Consider the following 22,859-nt stretch of genomic DNA (forward strand, 5'->3'; position numbering starts at 1 on the left):
AACCCCAAACAAATCACTTTGCTTCATTAGCACTTCATGTAGAATGACAAGAATCTAATCTCAGCTGTGCCACGTGTGCTTTTCCTGCAGACATCTGGCAGGCAGCAAAAGCAGTCAACACAAATAACGCTTAGATTCATTGCTTCAAGTCTAGACCAAACATTTATTTTCCTACCAGGATGGCAGCAACTTTGTATAAGATGAAGGCCATTCACTAGTTTGACTAGTACAGAACATTTTTTCAGTATCCATCAAACATTGTTTTCTCAATTCCAGACAAATAGAGACGTGTCTATAAAGTGATTATACTGTCGACTTAAAACCTATTCTTCATTCATTTAAAAAAAAAATCCAGACAAAGTTACTACTGGCTTCTCATCCACACAGTCTCTATATTAGTCATATATAAACCAGAAAGGCCTAATTCTGCCTTTAGTGGATGCAATCTCCACTGCTTTGTAGCAGGTTTGTATGGATTATATTGATTTCAATGGGACATAAGCAGAATTTTGTCCCATTGAAAACAGAAGCAGAATTTTGTCACAATTTTTTATTTTGTCACAGTGGCCACATCTTTCGAACACAAATATACCCAAACGACATATATGGCTTTAAGGAAGTTTACAAGAGAGAATCTGGAGAAGACCCATTGTTAGCTTCAGGGAACTCCCTAATACAGTTTCTTCCATTATTGAAACTTGATGTGTCTAGCTGTTTGAGTGCAATGGTTTTCCAGAGACTCCAGTCACAATAAAGGTGACAACTTGTCAGAAATAAAGAAAATCCTGGAAGAAATTAGGAATCTAGCCTCTCTGCGTGGTAAATTGACGGTAAATACTTTGGAAACAGGTAAATAATAGCTGCTCAGTTAAGATGCAAACTGCCAAATACAAAAAAGCAAAGCAGCAATGGAATCATCAGACATTTCTTTTAGACAGTGCTGCCAAGAGAAAGGAAAGTATGGCAACGAAGCAAATATAAACGTTAGGTGAGATTTCAAAAGTACTCCACACTGGCCTACCTCTCATCCCATTGATTTCAATGGGAATTTCCCCCTGCCTCAACATTTGAAAAACCCAGCCTAGAAAAACCAAACTGATAATTGCCCCGTCTGCCAAATGGAGAACAGGAAGAAGATTTGGATAGCTTTCTCGTTAAATTATCTAGTGGATAGGTCCAGATTCAGTGGCTGTACCATGGTTCAGACTCAATGGTCCAGTTTCTGTGACTGTCAAGGTACCAGTTACAGCTTCCTAAGTCTCATAGTTGTATGTCATTTAATTAAACACTATCATAAAACGAAAGTTCTGTTATTTTCTAACTCTTGAGTAGTTCATTTTACAACCTTAAAAACATTTTAAATCTATGTTTTGCAATATTTATGCACACACACACACACACACACATTCTCCTGTACCCTTAAATAAACTGGTGGGTCATGATAGAATAGAAACAAATTGCTATACAGCTATTGCAGATTTTTTTCTTATAATATAAAACAGTTTATCATTGCTCTGAGATGTTTAAAATTCCTTTAGCCCCTTACGAATACATTTCTCTCTGACAGAACATCATGATACACTGCACAGGAATTCTGAAACAAAGAATGCAGTAAAACAGCAGTAAAAATGGAAGTCTCCCACTGGTTACACACACAGTGAGTAGAACACTGAGTGAACTTCACACAGTATTTTTACCTGAAGACCTTTACTTCCTTCACTTCCTTTCTCTCCATTCACACCTACAATTCCTCTTTGTCCCTAGAAGGTATGTTATAGGACAGAAAATCCAGTTAACACACAAATGCATATATTACAAACAGAAATATTAAATACCCTGTCTTATGAAATACCACTTAGCCCGTTATATAGGCTTTATGTCTTGAAAGTACTCCTAAAACACCTGATTCATCCATATCATCACTGTGTGATAGATATTCTCCCCATTTTACATATGGGAAAACAAAGATTCAGGGGCACAGCTACTCTCCAGCTGAATAGGTGTGTGTGGGGGAGCAGGTGGGGGTGGGGGGAAGCTGGGAAGGACTAGGGAGATCTGTAGGGGGAAGGATGGGAGGAATCCTGTCCAGATAGATTGGCAAGATACCCTCAAGGGAGGCTGCTAAAGATGGAATAGTTTATAAACGTCCCTCTGTGAGGAGGAGGAACGACCTGGGATCACCTGCATTACTGTGGATCCCCTGGTCATGCTCCCAGCTAGCTCCTACCCCATGGCAATGACCTGCTGTGCTCTGGGAGTCTTTCTGGAGCTGTGGAACAGCCCCCATATCATGCGATCCTTCACAGTGGAATTGCCCAGGATCTGCTGCCAAGGGGTCCTCTGCACCTGTGGGGCTGCGGTAGTAGGGTTTCTCCTAAACTCACAGCTGACTTTTGATAAGATCCATTATTCTGCTCTTACCCACACAAGCATTCTCCATCCTCCCCGGGGTGGGGGGGGAGAGGAGGAGAATTACACCAACTCCCAACAGCTCCCCACTAAAATGTCAGCAAAGGTCCCCCCGCCAAAGAAAAATACAATGGATTAAAAATGTAAAGAAAAAATAATCAGTGAGTTCTAGCACACAGCTACAGACACTGGGTTCCCATAGCAGACAGTCAGCCAAGAACAGGAGTTCAGCTGCCCCTAAGTCCCTTTCTGCTGAAGAGGTCCAGGTGCATGCAAGAACATAAGAAAACGGCCATGCTGGGTCAGACCAATGGTCTATCCAGCCCACTATTCTGTCTTCTGACAGTGGCCAATACCAGATGCCCCGAAGGGAATGAACAGAACAGGGCAATTATCAAGTGATCCATCCCCTGATGTCCAGTCCCAGCATCTGGCAGTCAGAAGATGGGGCAATTTGGAGGGGATGAGATAGACTTGATGAGAAGGATGCGGATTTGCACCCATGGGATGGCATTCTGGTGCAGCTGCCTCCCCAGGTGTTAGCTTCAAGGAAATCCCCAATACAGTTTCTTCAATTTGCAGCCCTTGTACCTGCAAGAGTGAATCTATATCCATATTTACAATGCAGGGATCTAACATACGTCTAAAATCACACAGGGCCAGATTGTGAATCCCTTACTCACATTGGTTACAGACATAGGTACCAACGTTCCCCGGTGCCGGTGGGTGCTCTCGCCCCCCCTCCCTGGCCCCGCCCCAACTCCACCCTTTCTCCGCCCCCATTCCAACCCCTTCCCCAAAGTCCCCGCCCCAACTCCGCCCCCTCCTTGCCCCTACTGGACCCCTTCCCCAAATCCCCGCCCTGGCTTCTTCCCCAAGCACGCCGCATTTCCCCTCTCTCCCAGCGCTCGCTGTGTGAAACAGCTGTTTCGTGGAGCAAGTGCTGGGAGCTGGGGGGAAAAAGTGAGCACGTGGCGTCACTCGCGGAGGAGACGGAAGGGGAGGTGAGCTAGAGTCGAGGGGGTGGGGCAGGGAGCTGCTGGTGGGTGCAGAGCACCAACCAATTTTTCTCCGGGGTGCTCCAGCCCTGGAGCACCCACGGAGTCAGCGCCTATGGTTACACAAGCTATTTCACTGGATTACTCATCGACATGAGGAAGAGGCTTCCAATCCGGGCCACAGAAAACTGTGGTCAGAAGTCCAGATCTAGATAGGAGGCATTATTTGCTCAACAGAAGGGCAGTACTGGAACATCAGAGATATTGCAAGCCAGGAAAGCCAGAGCTGTGTAGGGAAGTTTGCACTGTGCCTGCCTTACCATGCTATGCCCAACTCAAACCAATGCTGCTGGTGCTTCACAGCCACCAACAATATATTCACTCACATGTTAGCTTTATAGAATCATAGAACTGGAAGGGACCTTAAGAGGTCATCTAGTCCAGTCCCCTGCACTCAAGGCAGGACTAAGCGTTGTGTGAGTATGGACACTGGACCCTATGATTTTTGGACATAGACTATTTCATTTCTCCTTTGTATTTCAAGTCCTCCTTCTCCCCGAAAATACCTAGATTAGCGGTTCTCAAACTGTGGGTCGGGACCTCAAAGTGGGTTGCGACCCTGTTTTAATGGGGTCAGCAGGGCTGGAATTAGACTTGCTGGGGCCTGGGGCCAAAGCTTGAGCCCCATCGTCCAGGGCCAAAGCCCAAATCCCACCACCCGGGGTCAAAGCCAAAGCCTGAGGGCTTCAACCCTGGCTGGTGGGGCTCAGGTTACAGGCCTCCCGCCTAGGGCAGAAGCCCTTGGGCTTCAGTTTTGGCCCCACCAGGCTTTGGCATTGGCCCCCATGCCCCGAGCAGTGGGGCTCGTGTGGGCTCAGGCTTCAGTCCCCACTCCTAGGGTCGTGTAGTAATTTTTGTTGTCAGAAGGGGGTCACAGTGCAATGAAGTTTGAGAACCCCTGACCTAGATGAATGTTAATATTCACCTGGGATCCTTGAAATCCTGGTTTTCCTGGAAAGCCCTGTGAGCCAGGAGCTCCTTCCTCCCCCTGTATTAAGAGACAGTATTGTAACAATTTTCTCAAGTGATCATAACAGCGACTGATCTGCCAGGAGAACAGTATGATATTTTCAATTTCTAATACCATTTATTTGGCATTTGAACACCTCTTTTCTTTTCATTAAGAGATGTTTCTCTAAAGAGTCAGCATTTAGATCAAATTACATTTCTTAGCATAGTGGCTTCACAGACTATCAGCATAACCTACCATATTTTTAATAAAGCTGGTCATTGCAACGCATGGATTTAAAAAATTGTTTTTAAAATCCAGAAATTAAGTGAAGCTTATTTATTGCCACAAAGCAGGCTGAGCTTATAACCAAGGCAGCTGTTATAAGACAAAATGCCTGAAACGTGGTTTTTGAGACATGTTTTTTCAGTTTAGCAGTTGGACAATACTTTTCCATACAATTGTGCATAATTGAGGGAGAGTGCAAGGAGCCTCCTGCCCATGTTTTACCCCTCTTTAGGGGCACATCACAATTACAACTCTGCACTCACCTCAGCCCAAGAACTTTGTAAGACTAGCACCCCTATAGACCTCAAAGAGGCAAGCAGAATGTGCATGTCTTCTGGATTCCATCCCATACTACACCTAACATGGGGCAGTGCCTATACAATGCAATCCAGTACTATGTACTGTGCAACATAATGTATCTTTATCTTTGTTTAAAGAGCAAAAAGTATTTTGTAAAGGAGTGTTACCAGGTTAAAAATCTTCTCGAAACAAAACACACTTCTAATATCTCAGATGATTAAAACTGAAAATATTTATTCTGGTTTATTTTCAGTTTTTCATTTCTCTGTCTTTGACAACAAAAATCTCAGTTTCACTTTTAGTGTCTCAGTGCTGTTTGAACTGAAAAACACTGCAGGGAAATAATTATTTTTGTTGCAATGGAACGTTACAGAAACTTTTTTTTGCTCTCAGGTTTTGTAAAAACTTCTTGTCACAAGATCTCATTTAGATTCAAGTTTGACTTGACAATGTCCTTCAAATAAATTATTATGCATCCATAATCTTTCACTATTAATGCTCTACAGTGCCATATTTTGTACAATTTGGATTTTTATGGTGCTGGTTATAGTATGAGGGCCCGATCCTGCTCATCTCATACACTCAAGCCCAGATTCAGTAGTCCAAGTCTATTCAGCAAAGTCTCAGCACATGCTTACTCAGTACAATGACATTCCACGATTGTCACTCGTGTGTTACTCTGAAGCCTAGAACGTCTGTATACTCAGTGTGAAGAGATGAAAACAACTACAGGCATGGCTGAAAGCTCCTTTTGATTATACTAGCACCAGGTTCAATCATCACTGGGATTGGCAGTCTATCATTCAATTTATAAAAAGAACAGGAGTACTTGTGGCACCTGAGAGACTAACAAATTTATTTGAGCATAAGCTTTTGTGGGCTACAGCCCACTTCATCAGATGCATACAGACTAACACAGCTGCTACTCTAAAACCATTCAATTTATAAATTCAGCCATTTTTGGCCTTTTTAAAAAAAAACAAAAACACGACTTTATGGATTACATCGAGGCAACAGCATGGGCTTTCAGCTACTAGTTTTCATGAATGGGACTAGTTCTTCAATGGGACTTGTGCAGCATATGCATTGCTGAACTAGGACCCACAAGTAATACTACTGAAGTCACTGAGATTAATTGCATAAGTAAGGCAAGCAGGATTTGTCCTTTATCCTATATGCTATAACAAATCTAAAATAAATATTCAACTCTGCAAATATTTTAGAAGGCAGGAAAGCTCCCATGTTAGTCCTACTGTAGATATGGGAAATTAATGAAACCTACCTGTGGACCTGGTGTTCCTCTTCGACCCTTTTCTCCCTGACAAAACAAGATAGATGTTTGTTAGATCCCAGTTCTATCTCTCAATTAAATGACTAACAGTAGAGAAGTTGTGGCAACTAGGTCAATTTTTTTCAGATAATTTGATATTCACATAATGCTTTACTACATGCTCAAGTTACTGTACATGTTAGAACAGTGATTGAGAGCAAAGTGAAAGTTATTATGGATGTGTCGGGATATACTTTGCTATCACTTTGCTCATTGCTCACACGCTTCAGTCCTGCTGTGCCAAGAGGACTAAAACATTCATGCCCTGTCCGCCCTAGCAAAACAGATGTGTTTATAAAATTGGTTTTGGCTGTAGAGTTTAAAGACATTTCCCATCAAGCAGTAGGAAAGGTTCCCACCTCATTAGTCTGTTCTTATTGATAACTGCCTATGACAGAGCGCTAGGCAAGAAAGGCTGAGTCAGCACTCTGTTCACAGTAGCTCCAATGAAGCAAGGCAGAATGGAGCTGATTAAGCAGAGCTGTGCCTAATTTGTGGGTGGGGAAGGGCAGAAAGGCTAATTAAGCCCTTAGGCAGAGCCCACAAATAGGCACAGGAAGGAAGCGGAAAGGGGGAAGCAGGCAGAGAGATTGCGCTCCCCTTCTTGTTACAAGAGCTGTATGTATTATGAATCCATTTGTAAATAAACTGCACAAGGTGTTGGACCAGCACAAGGATCTCTGAGTAGTTTGTAGACTGGGACAGAGGCAGGAGCCTGGTCACCCTGCTACATTGCCACACCAGAAGAAAAGAATTTGCATACTCTATCTTTGCAGAATTTCTCTTTCTTTGGAAGGAGAAAAAAGCAGCAGAGAAGCGAAGTCACCAACAAGAGTTGGGGGACAGAAACTGGGTAGTATTGCAGTAGGGTCCAAATCTGAAAGAAACGAGGAAGCTATTTTGTCTCTGATAGTCAGTCAGTTGTGTTGGGTAGCCCTATTCAAGAGGAAAGAGTTTGCCTGGAATCAGAGGCTACTGCTAGTGTTAATTTTTTCAGGGCAGTCTATCAGAGATTTATTCATCTCATCTTCCTGCAGTGAATGGAGGCTGACGGAGCGATCGATCAAGGTTAAATTTATGGACTCTGAGATCATTCTTTCTACCTTGGATTAATATCAAGTATTTCCTTTGCATATTTAGTCTCCTTGTCTATATGGGTTCTTACTGTGGTTCTCTGAGAGCCTGGTGACCCTGGTGAGCCCTTTGGTCCTCTTTCACCCTGGAAATGAGAAATTTAATTTCATGTTATATCTCAATTGTCGCTCAAATTCCAAACTTTTTATATTTTTCCAGATTATTAAGCCATCTAGTCACGAACAGTGGACATGCAAACCAATGGGAAAAAATTCTTTTCATAACACTTGGGCACACAACATCTGTAACCACTCACCCATCTGTCAGAATTAAGAACAGAAACACAGTATTTTAAGTGCATGACTTCATCTATGCAACATTATCAAATAACATCAAAGAAATGCCATTGTGTTACAGTACATTTCATAAAGTAGTAACATCAAAATAATCACTGATGTTGCCCTCAAACTATATTTGTCTGGAAAGTGCTGCATGTTTGTCATTACAGTTACCATTCTGTTGTGTATCAACATTGATCTCATGCGTACTATGCCGATAATCCAAGTCTTGTACTGATGCTCCATAACTGCTCTACAGTGAAATCAATGGAAGTTCAGGGGGGCTAGGAGCTGTGTAGTATTGGGCCCATAAATAGCTCTACACACACACTTTGGAAGATTTTCTGTGGAAGTTCATTAATGTACTAAAATAAATGTTTTAAAAAATAATAATAATAAGTGGTGACAGATGACAGTAGGTATGATTAATCATCATACATCCACACCTTAGTTATTTTTCATCTCTTTAAAAAAATGTAAGACCACTTCTGAAGCTGGACCACTGAGTGCAAAAATCACCCATAAAGGATAGAATCAGAGAACCATAGAATGTAGGACTGGAAGGGACTTCAGGAGATCATCAAATCCAGCCCCCTGTGCTGAGGCAGGACAAGTAAACCTATATGAAGAGTTATCAGGTCCCTCCCTCCCTCAGTCTTCTTTTCTCAAGACTAAATATGCCCAGGTTGTTTAACCTTTCCTTGCAGGTCAGGTTTTCGGAACCTTTCATCATTTTGGTTGCTCTCATCTGGACTCTCTCCAATTCATTCACATCTTTCTTAAATTGTGGTACCTAGAACTGGACACAGTACTTGAGCTGAGGCCCCACCAAGGCCGAGTAGAAAGGAACAATTACATCTGGTGTCTTACATACAAGTCTCCTGTAAATGCATTCCAGAATATTAGCCTTTTTTGCAATTGCATCACATTGTTGATTCATATTCAATTTATGATCCACTATTACCCCAGACCCTTTTCAGCAGTACTATTACCTAGCCAGTTATTTCCTATTTTATAGTGGTGCATTTGACTTTTCCTTCCTAAATATGCTATTTTGCACTTGTCTTTATTGAATGTCACCTTGTTGATTTCAGATGTATTTTGTGGTATAAAATTAGGAACGATAGAATTGTCATACTATTTTTAACAGTCTTGGTTATCAATGGATTAATTTTAATTTGCTGTAAATAGCTATATTTTAAAGAATTGTAGGTTAGTATTTAAAACAATGTACTGTAAACAAAGTCACATATTTCTAAATAGTTACCTGTCTTCCCTGTTCTCCTTTTGAACCTTTGAACCCTACTATGTCATTGTCCAATCCAGGGTTACCCTAAACAAAGACACAAAGTTAAGTACATTTATTTCCCATGGGAGCTGATGTCACTTAATATTTCACGGTAGATGCTCAGACCTTTCAGCAGGGGGCCCTGGAAAAAAAAAAAAAAAAAAAAGGGAAAAACACAGCAGGAGTTGACCATTTGTTATGTCTAACAAAGATTAATAGCCTATCAGCCTTTACACCATATTGATAAAATATTTGTAGTTTTTGTTTTTATGAAATCAGTGTTGCGAGACTTCACGGAATCTATGATATGGTGGGCAGACAAAAGGGACATTAAGAGTCATTCTATTTTCAGTACTAGACAGAATTCCCACTCGAATCAGTGGAAGTCCTGTGTGGGCACGGCAGCTCAAAGGGAGTACATGGCACTAAGTCTTGGCAGCAGGGCAAACTTTAACCACAAGGGCACCCTTAAAAAACCATGAAAAAACCCAAGTATTAGCAATTTTGCAGGTGATACTGCACTCTGAACACACTGGAAATACAGTGCAGCCCTGCCTCCTTTTCCTGGTGTTTTCTCCTCCTCACCAACTACAGCATCTGTCCTTCTATAGTGATTTCCACAGCCACGTTGCTCTGTCAGGTCCTTGTCACACCAGACAGAATGCATCTTCATCCCTACTGATTTGATGTTACTCCCCTCACTGGCTCCCCATCCACTTTGGCATCATAGAATTCTGCGCCTCCTTATTTATTCAAGCTTGTCAGTGTGTCCTGCCCCCACCCCTATCCCACTAATGTTCTCAACCTTGTTTGCTCATCTGTCAGCTTCTCACACAATCACCTCAGTGCCTTTTTCCATGAAGCCCCTATGCAACCTCTATGAGATCACTGGCAAGCCTTCTACTTTGTTCCTCTTTCCCCCTTAAAGTTCCATTTTTGCCAAGCTGTTTACAGTGCATCTAACTGACTTGAATTTAAAGAAATCCCTATTCATTGTTTCCTTTCCCATTCCCCCTAACTTCTGCCTGCTAGTCTGCCTCTATCCTTTGACTGTGAGCTCCTTGGAGCAGGGACCACTCCTATCAGAATGTCTGAGAAGTTCTTAGCAAATTGTGGGTGCTACTATAAACTAATAATAACAATGACAAACAACTGATTGGAATTATATGAGAAATACATTATCTTCAGCTGAATCCACAGAGTCCGGGGAGCTAATTCAAGATATGAATGAATGAATGAGCTGTAGCTCACAAAAGCTTATGCTCAAATACATTTGTTAGTCTCTAAGGTGCCACAAGTACTCCTTTTCTTTTTGCAAATGTATTTGTAATATTTTCCCTCCATTTCTCATATTCTATTTGTGATGGTTGCATTCATAATTTACACCTAGCCCAGCAATGCTATACCTGACCAATAAGTACTACAACGATTAGCAGCTAGGGCTGCAGCATTTCATGACATATGACACACCTTTCACTGAAGTCAGACTCTCACAAGCTGGCCTGTTCACTGTGACAGGCCATGCCCTCGGTATGCCACTCAAGAAGCAGGATGAGAGCTTTCAATTCCCTGAGAGACATGCTACCATAAACATAAGAAAACACTGCAGTCCCTTTTCACATATTATGTAATTTCCATTCATCAATGTTTTAAATATTATGTTCTAAACAGAGGAATATTCTTTGTTTTATTTAAAAAACAAACAAACAAAAAAACCTCATCCTGAGCTGTACTTTTGTCTTCTGTTTTATAAGTAATCATTCAACAGTACAAGATCACCATCCAGAGGCTAAATCCTACTATGGTCCGGATTCAAAAAGATATCACTATTCCTCCCATGTGTTGGTAAGTGCTCCCCACTCCCATTTACTTTCAATGGGAATTGATAGCACTTCATCTCACAGTGGATGCTCAGCACCTTTCAGCACTGGGCCCTGAAAGAAGAATGGAAAAGACTGCAGGATTTAGCCCTATGTCATATCTGACAAAGATTAATATCAGCCTTTATACAGTGCTTATCATCATGGTATCTTTGCCTCGGGCAATACAATTACATATTGGCATAGGAATAAGCATAATTCATTTACTAGTGAATGGATACAAAATCCCCACACAGAAAGTTTCATAAATCCACAGGATGTCCCATAATACTGGATTTTTCTTGTAGGTCTCTGAGGCAACTGACAGATCTGCATAGCCACATGTAGACAAATTTGTCATCTTGAGACATGAAAGGCTAAGATGTGCTAGGTTTATCTGATCTATTATCCTCATCGTTGGGATTACAGTGCAATAGTCACGCACGTCTGTCCTAACATACCTTTGAAAGAATATCATATCCCCATGCAGATCTGAACAGAGGCTTATGCTCCCTGCAAGTTTATTCATTTTCTAGTGCACCATAAGTGAGGTTCTGAGATCAGATTCACATCCTTAATATTGTGATCCTAAGAGCACCCCAATGCCAAAAAATATTTATCTAAAAAGTGTCTTGGAGCATATCATTTGAAAGCACTCTGATGATTAATATCACTGTGAAATGTAAGTAATAAAGCTGTATGTGAAATTATAGATACTCTCTGATATTATGTTTTAGAATCGGTCAACAGACCAACAAGGCAAAACAGTTTTCCAGACAAAGAAGAATAGCCAGTTCCTCTTGGGCTCAATTGCAATCAAGACAGGTGTGGCTAAGAACAATGGGCTAATTGTTTGCATGAAGGATCACAGGAAGATCATTTGGGCTTCCAGACTTTGAAAACAAAGATAAACTGAGGATATAAGCAACTACTAAAGACTTTGGGGTATCCATCACATAGGGGAAAAAAGGGGAGCAGCACCCTTTGAGTTCATGAAAAGTGGATCCTCTTGGCCCAGGAGGCAAGAGTAGCTGGAAATGGACTACAGGGGAGAAACGTGCTTAGACAATGATTACAACTTTCTGAAATTAAGTTGTAGTCATTAGAAAGCAGGTTTGGTTTTGTTTGACTTGTCACCAAGCTTGTCTCCTCTAGTCTTACTTATCATTTAAATCTCTGTTCTTTGTTAATCAACTTATTCTTGTTTTATTACAAAACCATCTCAGCGCTCTGTATTAAACTGAAGGATAAAATCCCTTAGCCAAACTACCAGGCTGGTATGTGTTCTGCTCTTTGGAGGCAGCCAACTTGATACTTGTGTGAGGATCCCGTGAGAGGGTCTGGACACTGCAGGAGAGATGGTTTTGGGGAGATGCAGGACTGGAAGGGCTGTTGGTGTCACACTGCAAGGAGCAACCAGGCTGGTGGAAGCCAGGGTGAGGCCATTGTCTTGTGACCAGGCTGCTGGTGCCAGGGCTCTGAGCCAAAGCTGCACAGCAAAGAAGCACCCAGGGTGACACAATCCCTCCCTCCCTTACTGCTCTGGGGGAACCAGAGTCATAGAGTCATAGATGTATAACATAGAATAGATTTGCACCTAGGAAAAAACTTACAGGATCTCCTTGTAAGCCCCTCTCACCACGCTCACCAGGGAGTCCTCTTGACCCTGGACTGCCCTGAAATCATAAAATGGCTGAGTGAGAATCTAAACAATCATTTTCCTGCTGATGTTAACAAAACAAGAGACAGGAACAAGTGCCAACATTTTAATACAGAATTAGAAACTCCCCAGGTTCAGAGCTGTTTGCATCCAGGATTTTGTTTAATCTATTAAGTCACAGGCCTTCACAAAATACAGTTCCAGAAGGTGGATTTGATTTGGAACACCTCCAAATTTTGGACGAGCTTGGCTCTTAATGTTGGTTCCCGCTCATATGTAAACAAAACAGCAACAAGTTCTCTGAATTTTCTTTTGACACAAAGGAAAAAAGCTAACTGCAATTTATTAAACTTAAAGCAATTACTACAATTGTAATTAACCATGTTCAGTAAATACATTCTAAAACAGGATGATCTTCAGCTGCCAGATTCCCCAGCATTAATGTTTGCATGAGAAAGTAAAATTGAAATGTAGGTTTTGTTTTTCAATCAAGAGCTTGAAACTCTTATTCAAAATGAAAAAAAAAGTTACTACTTGCTAATGTTTATTTAAGAACATAAGAACTACCATATGGTCAGACCAATGGTCCATCTAGCCTTATATCCCGTCTCTGACAGTGGCTAGGACCAGTGATTCAGGGGGAGTGTACAGAACAAGGTAGTTGGAGTGATCCACCCAGTCTTTCACTAGTCAGAGGTTTAGGGTCACCCTGAGCATAGGGTTGCATCCCTGACTATCTTGGCTAATAGCCATTGATTGACCTATCCTCCATGAACTTATTCATTTCTTCTTTGAACCCAGTTATACTTTTGGCCATCACAACTTCCCACAGCAATGAGTTTCACAGGTTAATTGTGCATTGTGAGAAAAAGTATTGCCTCTTGTTTATATTAAACCTGTTGCCTGTTAATTTCATCTTACGATTCCTGATTTTTATATTGTATGAAAGAGTAAATAACACTTCTCTATTCACGTTTTCCACACAATTCATGCTTTTATAGACCTCTATTACATCCCCCTTAGTTGTTTCTTTTCTAAGCTGAGCAGCGCTAGTCTCTTCAGTCTCTCCTCATATGAAGGCCATTCCATACCCTTAATCATCTTGGTTGCCCTTCTCTGAATCTTTTCCAGCTCCACTTTATCCTTTTTGAAAAGGGGTGACCAGAACTGGATTCCGGTTTCAAGGGAGGGAGGTGCACCACAGATTTATATAGTGGCATTACGATATTTTCAGACTTATTTTTTTTACCTTTCCTGATAGCTCCTAAAATTATTAGCCTTTTTGACCATTGCTGCATAATGAGCTGAAGTTTTCAGAGAACTACCTAGGGTGACTCCAAGATCTTTCTTGAGTAGTAACAGTTAATTTGGAACCCATCATTGTAAATGTGTAGTTGCAATTATTTTTTCCAGTGTGTATTACTTTGCATATCAGTCTTGAATTTCATCTGCCATTTTGTTGCCCAAACACCCAGTATTGTGAGATCCCTTTGTAGTAACTCTAATTTTTTGCAAGTGCCTTCAGAGTAAGTAATGCCTTCCTCAATCTATATGTCATGGGCCAGATACTGCCATCTTTATTCATCTTGAGTTGTACCTTAATCCACAATTAGTCCCACTGGATTCACTTGCAGAGTAAAGTAATTAATTTAAGGGTAGCAGAATCTGTTCCTCAACAAGCACAGTCCAGAATCTTCTTTTTTTAACCCATAATTATAAAAGCAAAGTAACAGGTTATGTTCACTGAGTTACACAAGCCCCTCAACATTTTATATCATCAAATGCTTTTGCTTTTCAGTTAAAAGATTTAGTTGGTTCAGTCTAAGTGCGAGAGGCACTCCAGCCAGTGGAAGATTTATCAAGCCTATGTTTAGCACAATGTCACACACACCGAGGTGCTCAATAAAGAAATAAAAAAACCAAAACTGTAAAAATCAGCCCTTTGCAAGGCGGTTACAATGAATAACTTCTAGATATATGCTCTGCATGTTATCAGTTTCCCTAAAAACAGAGAGTACCCTCTTCAGTTAATCATAGTGAATGTTCAGAACCAGCCTCAGGTGAAACTATATTGAACTGATCAAATCTTGACACTGCTTTCAGCAGACTAACAGTCAATTCCAGAGGGACCTGCTTGTAAAGAACCCCACGTAAGAAGGGATTGAAGTGGGGGGCACAGCTATTGGTTTATAAAAGCATACGTAGCTCCATTAGCCCAAATCCTGCCTAGTGAGAAATGGAAAGCTGACCACATTAATCAGTGCACGCTCTGTAGTAGCAGGTGCAGCCCAGCTGTGTAGGCAGCGGAGACAGTTGCAGCAGAGGGTTCTATTTCTCAGCCCTGTGACATGTTTTGTCTGGTTCAAAACTTATTTTTTATTTCCCTTTACAAAAGCCACATTTATTTGAGCATAAGCTTTCATGAGCTACAGCTTACTTCATCCGATGAAGGGAGCTGTAGCTCACGAAAGCTCATGCTCAAATAAATTGGTTAGTCTCTAAGGTGCCACAAGTCCTCCTTTTCTTTTTGCGGATACAGACTAACACGGCTACTACTCTGAAAAAAAGCCACATTGACTCTTCCGCAACAAATTACTTTCATCTAGGTGCCTGATAATTCTGTTCTTTACTATAGTTTCAACCATTGCCTGGTACTGAAGTTAGGTTTACTGGCCTGTAATTGATTTTTTTAATAAATAAATAAATAAAATCAGTGTTGCATTAGCTCCCCTCCAGTCATCTGGTCCTGGGTGTGGAGGTGTATTAGGAGTGGAGAAGGGGAGGAATAGGGGTTTAGGGCTGCAATGAGTGGTGGATGGTAGGGCAGCAGGCAATGTTGGGGAACTCAGGTGAGGGAGGCATGGCACGCCCCAACTATGCCAGAGCACCCCAACTCTCCCTCAGCCCCAGCTTTACCAGGGCACCCAACCCCTGTGTACTCCACAGCTCACCCAATGCACCCAACCCCTGGAGCCCCAGCTCTGCCAGCACACACCATCCCCCCACACTCCCCCGCCTAAAGTCTTTGGGTGAAAAATCAGACATGTGAATGCTTCCTGGGCAGTGAGGGGGAAAGTAAGGGACAGAACAGTGGGAGATTAGGGGGATGAGGAGTTTGGGGCTGCAGCAAGGGGAGCAAGGCTGGGGTCTCAGGTGAGGGAGGCTTGGGGGAGTGAAGGGATCAGACACTAGGAAGAGGGATGTGAGGGTGAGTGGCAGGGAACTAGGGGACAATAGGAGCAGTGGCACTTGTCAGGCCCACATTCTCCTCCCAGGTGTGTGCCCAGATCTGAAGGGCTCTTACCCCCAAAGGGGAGATCTAAGCCCCCTCCCTGTCCCACTCCTATGATCTGGGATATGGAGGCCATGCCCCTCTGGGGTGCCTGAGCCCCTCTTGCTGCCCCCCCCCAATTGTGTGCCAGGATCTGAGGGCCCTGTACTATCTAACCTCCCCCCCACATCAAAGCCAGGTTCTGGGGGGGGGGTGCTGCCCTTTTAGAAGTGAATGAGTCCTCTTTCCTGCACCCCATATGAACCAGTATCTGGGGAAGTCCTGCCCCTTTGATTGGGGAGCTGAAAACAAGTCTACTTTATGCATATCACAGGCTAGAAAGCACTCAGGAGGGGGATAGGAACACCCACTAAGATGAATGGAGCCACTCACACACACACCCCTGTTGTTTCAGGTGGTGCTCACCTCCATGGGGCGTTCTCATTTAGTCGAGAATGTCACACTGAGATGACTGGGCCACTTTACACCTTTCAGTGCCTCCTATGCTGCAGATGGATGTGCAGGGGAGCCCTTTCCCGCCATCGTCCCGCTACCCTTGTTTAAAGGCTGAGGCTTTAAGAGCTCTAAAGTCTGCATGTTTGCGTGGATTTTCTTGCAATTTGCTATGACTTGTGGGAGTGACCCACATTTGGGGCCATTTGAGCCTGGGGTTCTGGAGGTATATGCCCTGAAGAAAACAGCCATTTTTCCAAAGTTTCTAGGTGGATCATTTTTATGCAGAGCTAGAGATCAAACTATGGTTGTGATTCAGGTCAAAATAGTCTCCACTGATCATTTTTTACCCAAGGTAGCACATGGCCCCCACTAAGTCTTTGGGGACCCAAATTGTGAATGGTATTTAAGAACACGTTCACTTTGCTTGCGCAGACATGCAGCATGGAAGGATTACAGACAATAATGAAAAAAACTGTGAGAGGATTTCTATGCAGCCATTTTATGGTTGCCTGGATAGTTTGAGGGAATGTGCCAAAGCCATTGCCCTGGGGAACACCCCGTCACCAATAGTTGTACAGCTGTGCAATAAAGAAATAACAACTCATGTTGCTTGCTACAAGTTGTCTGTTATAATACATGATTTTATTTTATGGGAAGGCTGACTGTGAACATAAACAGAATAATCAGCAGTCAGTCTAACCAAAATGTTTGTTATATTGGATGGGGAGAAGATGGAAGCAGAGGACTGCATGTAGGTGGAGTGGGAGGGAGAGATGAAGAGGTTGCATTTGCAGATGGGTTGGGTAATGATGATGGGTGGTAGCCAAACTTTGGATTGGTTGTTTGGGGGTGGGGGGAAATGTGTATTTCACTAGCCAGTGGGGGTGCCAGTGGCCACTTCCTGATCTTAGGGCAGAATACCGTGGTGTTTTCAAAAGACACACAGTGCAGAGGTTTGGAACTCACAGCACAGGTACTTTGACCACGGAGGGAAAAGAAATATACGTGCACTGCCATGGTTGCCAACATTGGGTTCTGGGCGATACCTGGATCATGAGCTTGCAGGAGTTTGTTGTAGAGCAAGGAGTGCATTACAACATGAGGATGGCTGATTACAGGACCTGGTATGTACAACTGCCAAAATGACTACTAACAATCTCTTTTCCTGATCAAAAAACTAGGAAATTAAATTGCAAAAAACTACATTAATTCAGAGGTAATGAGAGTGAATGGGTTGTAAAAGGAGGTGGACTATCAGGCTGGCATAATGGAGCTCTGTGTGTTAAAGGGGCACATTGCTGAATAAGGTTGCGCATGCATTTCAACTCTGCATTTCCTTCTTTTCAGACATTTGAGTTTTGCTCAGCTCAGCACAGCTCTCTGCAAGGGACGACATACCACCAAATAACCTTAACTCTGCATTAATGTAGTTTTTGCCACTAAATATAGATCAATTCTGGCCCTAAAGGGGAGTTTTTTTGTGTCAAGAAATGATATTTTCAAATTCTACATTTGTTCTAACAACACTGAATACAAACACTTTGTATGGAACAACTTTACAATGGACATTTTCAAGCAAAAAAAAAAAAACCTTAGAGATTATTTAGAGACGGATCACCCCATTTCTAATGCAACACGAATTATGACTACAGTGTTCTGATGCCAGTTCTAATAAGTTGAAATACATCAGTAAATTTGTGGTATCAAACCATTTCCCCTCTCCAGGCATTTAGTTAAGTTTTTTTTCTCCACTGGGACAGCCTCACGAGATACCTATCTGATTGCTCTCAAATTCAAACCCTGACCAAATAAGATAATAAAAATCATTACCATGTAGCCTTGGTCTCCCTTTTCTCCTGCCGTTCCTGGATACCCAAGTGATCCCTTAATGAAAAGAAAAAGTAATGTTTTCTCATTTAAAAAACATTTGTTGATGTCAATGGAAAATGAGAAGCAAAACTACTTACCTGCTCTCCAGTAATTCCCTCAATCCCGTTGTCCCCATCATCTCCCTGAGGTAGCAAAAGTGATAGGGATTATATAAGACCTACTGATCTAAATAACCAGTATGTGCTCTCAGTCCAGCAAAAATGGTGTCCATGTGAACTCCTGTAGCTGACCATAGAAGCCAAAGTCATTGACAGATTTTAAAATATACAAATTAATGCTTAATCTATCTCATTTCTTCCATCTGCCCTAAGTACAACAGTAGAATAGACACGATGGCCAACCCTCAAAACAGGCTAAAAAGGATTAAAAACCTAATAGTACACCCACTGAAGTCCCTGGCTCTCATGGACTTTAACAGGATCAGAATAAGGCCCAAAAATAGTTCATCTGCACATTTATTTTCCTTTGATGCTCCGGGCTATTGGTCAACTTTAAGGGTCCAGATAGACTTCCAGAGCTGAAGTGACCACTAAAAGGACTGAGGGTGGAAGAGACCAACGTTAAGAGTATTTGCCAATAAAAAGACCAGTAAGCTGAAAGTCAAAATGATACCCAACTTTTATGTCATTCCAGTACATTTTTTTTCCTTTATGTCACGTGGAAGCTTTAACAGGGACATGTATTTTGTTTTTAACGACTCTTGTTTTTTCTTGACTGTAAAACTGGTGTCTTAAAACACACGCAATACATAGTCACCCTGCATAATTGCTAACAGGGCGCTGGCACCATGTGGCAATGGTCACATCAAATTATATTTTCAGTAACGTGAATATTTCTATAATTCAATGTAAGCGTGCTGCTGTATGGATTATGTGGATTATAATACTGATATTGTTGACACCAATATTATTAAATTGCAAGGAATCTGACTAGATATGACGTGTGAGGTTTTGGCAAATGTGTTACAATTTGCCAAGTATGATAATCTTATTTATATGTTTGTATCACCTTTGTATCGTGAGTTATAGATATGAAGGCATATCTCTATTTCCAAACTTGTGCTGTTTTTATGGGTGACACCTCCAGACAGATTGGCATCAGCACGTCCTAGCCTGTTTGATGGCCGTTTGACTATACAATGAACCCACTGAAAGGAACCAGGGATGACACCTTATGACTCAGCAAAGCATATAAGGGCATGCCTATGGACAAACTCCAACGTTTTTCCATGCCATGTGCTGGACAGCTTGTGTTTGAAACAAAACTAGTACAAGCCACATGGCAAAAGAAATTTAAAAGGCAGCTGGCTGCATCATCATCTCCTCCATTTTGTCTTCAATCCTACTTCTGGCCTCTGCAGTAACTTTTCTAAAACTGAGGCTCTGAACAAAGGACTGAATGACCCATCCAAGCCGTTGATGTGTTCCAGAGGGAATTTCAAGGCAGCAAACTTACTAATCTAAGAATATATAAGAATATAAATATCTAAGAACCTGATATTTGGACTTCGAAGTCTCTGTATGTATTTGATTGCTTCACCATTTTACAACAATTCTTCTTGTTCTCTCTTTTTTCTTCAGAATAAACCTTTAGTTTGACACACTAAAAGACTACTATGCTGCCAGCCATTTTGGGTAAGATCCAAACCTATACTCACCTGGTAACGTGGCTGGCCCTTTGGGGTCAGAGGAACATTTTGTATAGGTGAGCAGAGTTTTAAAATAACTCACTGGACTGGACCTAGGTGCTGACTGGGAGCCAGAGAACTGGAATGCAATAAAGGGGGCTGTGTGATTTCTTTTTTTTTTTTGCTTCTTGATAACCGGTGGGGGAGGATCAGAAGCACAGTTTGTGACTGGTTGGTGAGTTTACTTCAGTGTTAACCACCAGTCTTTGGGAGAACCTGCTCTCCTTTTTGCAGCCTGCCCTGACCTTGGCATTTCCAGTGAGGGCTGCCTTAGGCACCATGGGTCACAGTAAGTTTTTACAATCTTACTGCAGAAAGCAAACGCGAATCCCTAAGCCCTGAATTAAACACAAAGATAATTTGCAGTGTGATGAATCCAAGAATCACCTAGCATTGGATTTTATTCTCTTGGGAGTCAACAAAACTACTTCTGGGTAAAGACCACAGGATCGAGCCTTTAAACAGCATCAGACTCATACCAAAGATCTTCAAACTTAAGGATACTTACACTGAAAGATGAATTAAGACAACGTGTCTATATGAAGGTCAGGGCGTACCTTTTCTCTTCTCCCTCCTCCTTTAATGCACTTTTATCTCACCTGATTTGTAGTCAAATCAACACAAAAGTTTTTCAGAAAATAAGTGCATTAGTACTGTACCTTTTTACCAGGTATTCCTTGGTATCCCTGAAAAGAATGACAACAAATATTTGTTTGAATGAGGTAAACAAAAAATAAATGCAAAGACATTTTGCGGAGTTAAAATAATGTTATCAGTAGATTCTTACTTTAGGACCTTTACTACCATCACATCCCTTATTCCCTTGCTCTCCCATTGGTCCAGGCAGTCCTCTTGAACCCTGAAAGAGAGAAAATGAAAAACACATCTTAGTATATCCTGCCTAGGAAATGAAATATGAAGTCTGTAAGGAGAGTGAACATGTGTTTGACCAGGGGCGACTATATTCATGAGATGATGTAATACTAGAAAGGGAGCATGTATGTTAAGGAATATGGTAAATCTCTGAGAAAGCCCCGCATAAGCTAGATGTTTCAGAAGCCTGAGCAGACTTAGATTGAGCTAAGTGCTTGTGCAGTTAAAACCGCTGTAGTTTCTCTCTGGAGTGCTTACAAAAAACATTACAAGCTTCTGATATAGATATACATGTATTTACACTTGGTATGAAACTGTAATATAATCACTTACATAATGAAAAAGAAAGAACTGAATTGAAAAAGCAAATTGACAATTAATGTTGCTCACCTCCACTATAGATAGCGGTGGGGCACTTTCCTTCATTCTGCTCTTAATACTACTCTACTTAGAGAGTTCCTGCTTGCGGGGGAGGGGAAGAGGGCCAGAGGAGGAAGAGGGTGTTGCTGCAATGAAGACCTAGGCCCAGTGGGCAAAAAAGCATGGAGTGATCATTTTTCTTCAGTGAGCACAGTCCAAAGGCCAAATTCTGCTCTCAGTTACACAGAAGTGCGGTGCGGTGCAGAAGCCATGCTGGCTCTACACCCTCGTGGGACTCCCCCACACTCCCCCAGAAGGGGAGAAGAGGGCAGAGTATTCTCCCTTTGCACCACCTGAGCAGTGCAAAGCAAGTGGGGCGGTGAATCTGCTCCATAGTACCGTGACCCCAAATTAGACATTAAATACATTCTAACTCGCCTCTTATCACGTGCTACAATAGTTTCTCTGGTGTACTTCTCATGCAGTTCTACTTGTCAGACCACATTCATGCACTGTGCTGGTATTTTCCATCTTAGTGCACCCATGCACTTTCCGCTACAAGCAGTAACCCAGGAGCCACACCATTAACAGGTATGGTTTAAGGGAGTGGAAAATAGGACGGATTATATTTGTGCTTATCTGTTGTGTTTCTTAATCTGAAACAAATAGTTAAAATTGAAAATACTGTTTCTTTTTATTGGGCCTGAATCACCACTACGTTACTCAGTTTTATGCCCATGTAACTCCATGGGTTACACACTGGAGTAATCCAATAATGAATCAAGCCATGTATATAGAAAAACAGAAGGCATGAAACCCAATTATTTATAAATGGAGTGGTGCCCATTAGAAGAAAATGTTTCCTAGTGTCTTTCTTGTGCCATGTGCTCTGTCTCAGCAGCTTGCAGACATCAAAGATTATATAACTGCATACTATGGGTCCAATAGTGAATGCATCAGCATCCACTTGCTTACCTACTTTGCATACTATTGGGGATATTATTTTCATACACAGCTAGATAAGTTCCTAACTAAATAGGCACCTAAAAAGGAATGCATTACCTAGGGAGGTGGTAGAATCTCCTTCCTTAGAGGTTTTTAAGGTCAGGCTTGACAAAGCCCTGGCTGGGATGATTTAACTGGGAATTGGTCCTGCTTCGAGCAGGGCGTTGGACTAGATGACCTTCTGGGGTCCCTTCCAACCCTGATATTCTATGATTCTATGAATGCATGTGCACCAGTTTGTACACATACTTTGCATGTAAGTATTTAGTTCACATGCAAATACTTGCCTACTTACTTGCTGAAAATTAGGTTTTTCTCTTTTCCCTTTGCTTATTGAATCTTTGAAAAATAGGTCTGGAAGGTACCTTGAGAAGTCATGAAGTCCAGCCCCTGCACTGAGGCAGGAACCAAGGGAGGGAGGAATTATTTTAATTTCTAAATATTCTGAAAAAATATAAGCCTTGAATTCTCATGTAGACCAACAGGATTTTAATCAAGAATTTATGTAAAAGTTTCTCCAAGAGATCCCCAAGTTTTTAGAAATTTGAAAGAGAAGGAACTATACATTACCTACAATTCTAGAGTATTAAATATTGACAAAGTGCTGAATCTTGACAGTTTTTTAAAAAAGATATGCCAATTTTATTTTAACCAGAATGATTTCTTTGGTATCAAGATTAGGAAATCCCCCCTTCCCCATCAGGTTATTACATTTTTTTAAAATACGGACCCCAAAAAAAGTCTTTATGGGCACTTAGTTTTGA

General features: G+C 41.7%; 1 protein-coding gene across 1 annotated transcript in view; it reads right to left on the bottom strand.

The window, feature by feature from the left end:
* LOC144260614 (collagen alpha-6(VI) chain-like) overlaps positions 1-22,859 on the bottom strand; it is an 83,319-nt gene that overhangs the window by 37,352 nt on the left and 23,108 nt on the right. The window contains exons 13-22 of the mRNA XM_077809296.1: positions 20,645-20,716; positions 20,517-20,543; positions 18,248-18,292; positions 18,111-18,164; positions 12,507-12,569; positions 9,014-9,079; positions 7,500-7,553; positions 6,287-6,322; positions 4,393-4,455; positions 1,698-1,760 (exon numbers count right to left, since the gene is read on the bottom strand). Coding sequence (XP_077665422.1) covers positions 1,698-1,760; positions 4,393-4,455; positions 6,287-6,322; positions 7,500-7,553; positions 9,014-9,079; positions 12,507-12,569; positions 18,111-18,164; positions 18,248-18,292; positions 20,517-20,543; positions 20,645-20,716 — 543 coding nt within the window. The remainder of the gene's footprint in view (positions 1-1,697; positions 1,761-4,392; positions 4,456-6,286; positions 6,323-7,499; positions 7,554-9,013; positions 9,080-12,506; positions 12,570-18,110; positions 18,165-18,247; positions 18,293-20,516; positions 20,544-20,644; positions 20,717-22,859) is intronic.

Source organism: Eretmochelys imbricata, chromosome 2 (assembly GCF_965152235.1).
Source record: "Eretmochelys imbricata isolate rEreImb1 chromosome 2, rEreImb1.hap1, whole genome shotgun sequence".
NCBI lineage: Eukaryota > Metazoa > Chordata > Testudines > Cheloniidae > Eretmochelys > Eretmochelys imbricata.